The sequence below is a fragment of the Nicrophorus vespilloides genome, unplaced genomic scaffold, assembly GCF_001412225.1.
Source record: "Nicrophorus vespilloides isolate i.1.1-1 unplaced genomic scaffold, Nicve_v1.0, whole genome shotgun sequence".
NCBI lineage: Eukaryota > Metazoa > Arthropoda > Insecta > Coleoptera > Silphidae > Nicrophorus > Nicrophorus vespilloides.
Window position 1 is genome coordinate 1 of NW_017096787.1, and position 4246 is coordinate 4246.

Genomic DNA, 4246 nt, shown 5'->3' on the forward strand with positions numbered 1-4246 from the left:
AAAGTGAATAGAATTTGTCAAAAAATGGATGTAATTCATTTTTTCGTGAATTTCTTCACAACCCCTCAAGATAATTACATCATCGACCACTCATATGAAAGCTAAAAGACTCACCTTTCCAACGAGCCTACTTGTATCTTCGTACTGCTGCTGAGTCGCCTGCTATGAGCTTTAGAAATTGGAAAAAAAGTGAATAGAATTTGTCAAAAAATGGATGTAATTCAGTTTTTCGTGAATTTCTCGACAACCCCGTAAGATAATTACATCATCGACCACTCGTATGAAAGCTAAAAGACTCACCTTTCCAACGAGCCTACTGGTATCTTCGTACTGCTGCTGAGTCGCCTGCTATCAGCTTTAGAAATTGGAAAAAATGTGAATAGAATTTGTCAAAAAATGGATGTAATTCAGTTTTACGTGAATTTCTCGACAACCCCTTAAGATAATTACATCATCGACCACTCTTATGAAAGCTAAAAGACTCACCTTTCCAACGAGTCCACTGGTATCTTCTTACTGCTGCTGAGTCGCCTGCTAAAAGCTTTAGAAAATGGAAAAAATGTGAATAGAATTTGTCAAAAAACGGATGTAATTCAGTTTTTCGATAATAACTCGAAAAGTAATAAACTTTTTTATGATTTTATTGCATAATCAGATGTACGCAAGAGTTGCGCAACTTTTTATGTATAGAAAGTTACGTAATGTTCGTTACGTAACAAAGAAACGACGTTTTTTTCGATTTTTTTTCAGTTTTTCGTGAATTTCTGGACAACCCTTTAAGACAATTACATCATCGACCACTCTTATGAAAGCTGAATGTCTCACCTTTCCAACGAGCCAACTGGCATCTTCGTACTGTCGCCCAGTCGCCTGCTATGAGCTTTAGAAAATGGAAAAAAAGTGAATAGAATTTGTCAAAAAACGGATGTAATTCAGTTTTTCGATATTAACTCGAAAAGTAATAAACTTTTTTATGATTTTATTGCACAATAACATGCACGCAAGCATTGCGCAACTTTTTATGCAACAAAAGTTACGTAATGTTCGTTACGTAACAGAGAAACGTCGTTTTTTTTTCAGTTTTTCGTAAATTTCTCGACAACCCTTTAAGACAATTACATCATCGACCACTCATATGAAAGCTAAAAGACTCACCTTTCCAACAAGCCCACTGGTATCTTCGTATTACTGCGGAGTCGCTTGCTATGAGCTTTTGAAATTGGAAAAAAAGTGAATAGAATTTGTCAAAAAACGGATGTAATTCAGTTTTTCGATAATAACTCGAAAAGTAATAAACTTTTTTATGATTTTATTGCATAATCAGATGTACGCAAGCGTTGCGCAACTTTTATGTAACAAAAGTTACGTAATGTTCGTTACGTAACATAGAAACGACGTTTTTTCAGTTTTTCTTGAATTTCATGTTACAGAATGTTAGTTTGAGTCATCTCAATTAAATTTAGACATTTGTCAAATGACCGCCACAAATCATGCACCAATTAAAGTTATTATAATGTACCGAATAAATATGAGTATGATTGCTTATGTAATTTGGTAAATTCCTAATATCGGTGGCACGAGCGAGATGTTCCTTGATGTTTGCTCAACATACTCATACACTATATAGTATTTCATTCTGTTCGTTTCGCCCGTCCGCCCGTTCCAAATCTATTCTAAGCGTACTCCTATATAAGGCGCCCGGGTAAATGTTAAATGGTTTTCAGTTGCGGAGAGGTGGCGGCAGATTTTCATATTTAAGCAGAGGTTTGCAACATCGTCAGTCAGTCCAGGGTGTAACTTGGTGAAGAGCATTACATCTTAGAGACAAAATGGTAAGTACAGTGAGAGAGAACCAACAACCAACAATATTTAGTACAAGTGCAGCAGTGATATCTCATCTTAATTAATAATTATCATATTCAATTTGTTAAATTTATCTAAATTATTCGTGCCGTGATTACAAAAAAAACACATATTATTGCATAAAGGAAGGATTATTATAAACTAAAGGATAATTGCATCACAATTCGAACAAATATTCGGTTTTTTGATATCGGGATGATGATATAATTAGATCTGGGCTATTTCGAGCTGCACTCTATATTTGGTGCGGTGGCAATGGCAACCAGCTTCGGTGAATCGTAGCTGGCTGCTGCTGTTGCTATAGCAATATCATTTGTTAATCTTCTTCGATTGTTTAACTTTGACAGGCGGATAAGGAAAAGAAGGTCAAGAAGAAGAAGAAGGAAGAAGCGCCAGCTGACGCTGCGCCCGCCGCGGAAACCAGAACCTCCAGCAAGGGCTCCTCCAAGAGCTCCTCGAAGAAGGCCAAGCGCTCCGGTTCGAATGTCTTCTCCATGTTCTCCCAGACTCAGGTCGCCGAGTTCAAGGAAGCCTTCCAGCTGATGGACCACGACAAGGACGGTATCATCAGCAAGAGCGACCTCAGGGCCACCATGGACGCCGTCGGCAAACTGTCCAACGAGAAGGAACTGGACGAGATGATCAACGAGGCGCCGGGACCGATCAACTTCACCCAATGGCTGTCACTCTTCGCCATCCGCATGCAGGACTCCGGCGGCTCCGACGAAGATGATGTCGTCATCGCCGCATTCAAATCCTTCGACACCGAAGGCACCATCGACTCCGAAGTGTTCAGGCACGCCCTCATGACCTGGGGAGACAAGTTCAACGCGAAGGAGGTCGACGATGCGTTCGACGCGATGGAAATCGACGACAACGGCAAAATCGACACCGCCGCCCTCATCACCATGCTCACCGGCACCGAAGAGGACGCAGAAGGTGGCGAAGCCGCTTAAACAACAACAACAACAAATCCATTTATTACTCGCACATTTTACAACAATGTAAACTATATATTAAAGGAAAAAAACCAAAAAAAAAAATTATAATTTAAACAATATTTATTGTATTTTATCATTCTTCATCCGGTTTGCCAACAGCAAACTCACTCATCGTACAAACAACTGAAATCTTGTTATAACAACAACATCATCTCCTAGGTGATTACAAGTATGCGCTAAACAAAAGCACATTTCACGAAGCAAGAGTTGATCATACTTCATATATATAATGTTATACAGCGTCACGCCGCAACAACAACAGCACGCGGCGCCTCTATTTTCAAATAAATCATTAATTTTATTACAAAATCAATCTTTTCTTTCCTCCAATCATCACCCAAAATAATCAAGGAATTGGAAACAAACGAATTCAACAGTTATGTACAACGTTTATTACATATAATTCATTTGTCGTTGTAGTTCCTGTGGCCGAAGATCGAGCTTCCCACACGAACATTGCTGCTTCCCAAATCGATCTAAAAATCATAAAAAATTAATCATAAATAATTTAGTGATTAAGTGTTAGTATTGATTACAGCGTGCTCGAAATCGTCGGACATTCCCATCGATAGTTCCATTGCGGCGTGATCGATTCCCAGATGATCGCAGCTTATCATTTTGTTTATGCTCGTTTTTGTTTTTATATATCTGATGTTGTAGAAACAATTTAACAAAACAAAGTTTGTTTATTTTTTGTTTTTATTATTTTATGTTTCAGAAACAAATGCACAAAACGAATTTTGTTTTAAATTAACAACACAAAATGTGTACAAATATTTTGTTTCAAGAAACAAAAACGAACAAAACAAATAAAAACAATCTAATTCTTGTTTAATATTCTTTTTGTTTTAATTGATAAATGAAACAAAACAACTTAATAAAACAAATTTTGATAAGCTGTTTTTGTTTTTCATATTTGATGTTGTAGAAACAATTTAACAAAACAAAGTTTGTTTTTTTTGTTAATTTTATGTTTAGAAACAAATCGCACAAAACGAATTTTGTTTTAAATTAACAAAACAAATTTGTACATATATTTTGTTTCAAGAAAAAAGATAAACAAAACAAATGAATAAAACAAAATATTGTTTATTATATTTCCTTTATTTTAAGAAACAAATGAACGGAACAAATAAAAACAAAATTCGTATATATTGCTATAGAAACAAAATAACAAATTCTTAACATTTGTTTCTGTTTCAGAGAAGTCTGGAGCTGATCCAGGAACGGTGAACGGCTTCGGAACGCACGTGATCGAGAAGTGTCCGAATTTAGAGTTGGTCGGCCTCATGACCATAGGCCGCTTCGGTTATAATTGGCGGGACGAGGGAGCTCCACCGAATCCAGATTTTCTCGGCCTGATCGAATGTCGGGCGGCTCTG

The 4246-nt window shown here is 37.0% G+C and overlaps 1 protein-coding gene and 1 long non-coding RNA gene across 2 annotated transcripts; one reads left to right on the forward strand and one right to left on the reverse strand.

Moving 5' to 3' along the window:
* The first annotated feature begins 1729 nt into the window (after positions 1-1729).
* Positions 1730-2895, forward strand: LOC108558196 (myosin regulatory light chain 2-like). The gene is made up of 2 exons (XM_017915029.1): positions 1730-1832; positions 2211-2895. The coding sequence occupies exons 1-2, from the start codon at positions 1830-1832 to the stop codon at positions 2817-2819; spliced, it is 612 nt and encodes a 203-aa protein (XP_017770518.1). The 5' UTR covers positions 1730-1829; the 3' UTR covers positions 2820-2895.
* Positions 2896-3038: 143 nt separating this feature from the next.
* LOC108558197 lies at positions 3039-3474 on the reverse strand. Its single transcript, XR_001890889.1, has 2 exons — positions 3401-3474; positions 3039-3340 (listed from the first exon to the last, which is right to left on the reverse strand). It is a non-coding gene; the product is annotated as an uncharacterized LOC108558197 (long non-coding RNA).
* Positions 3475-4246: the final 772 nt, after the last annotated feature.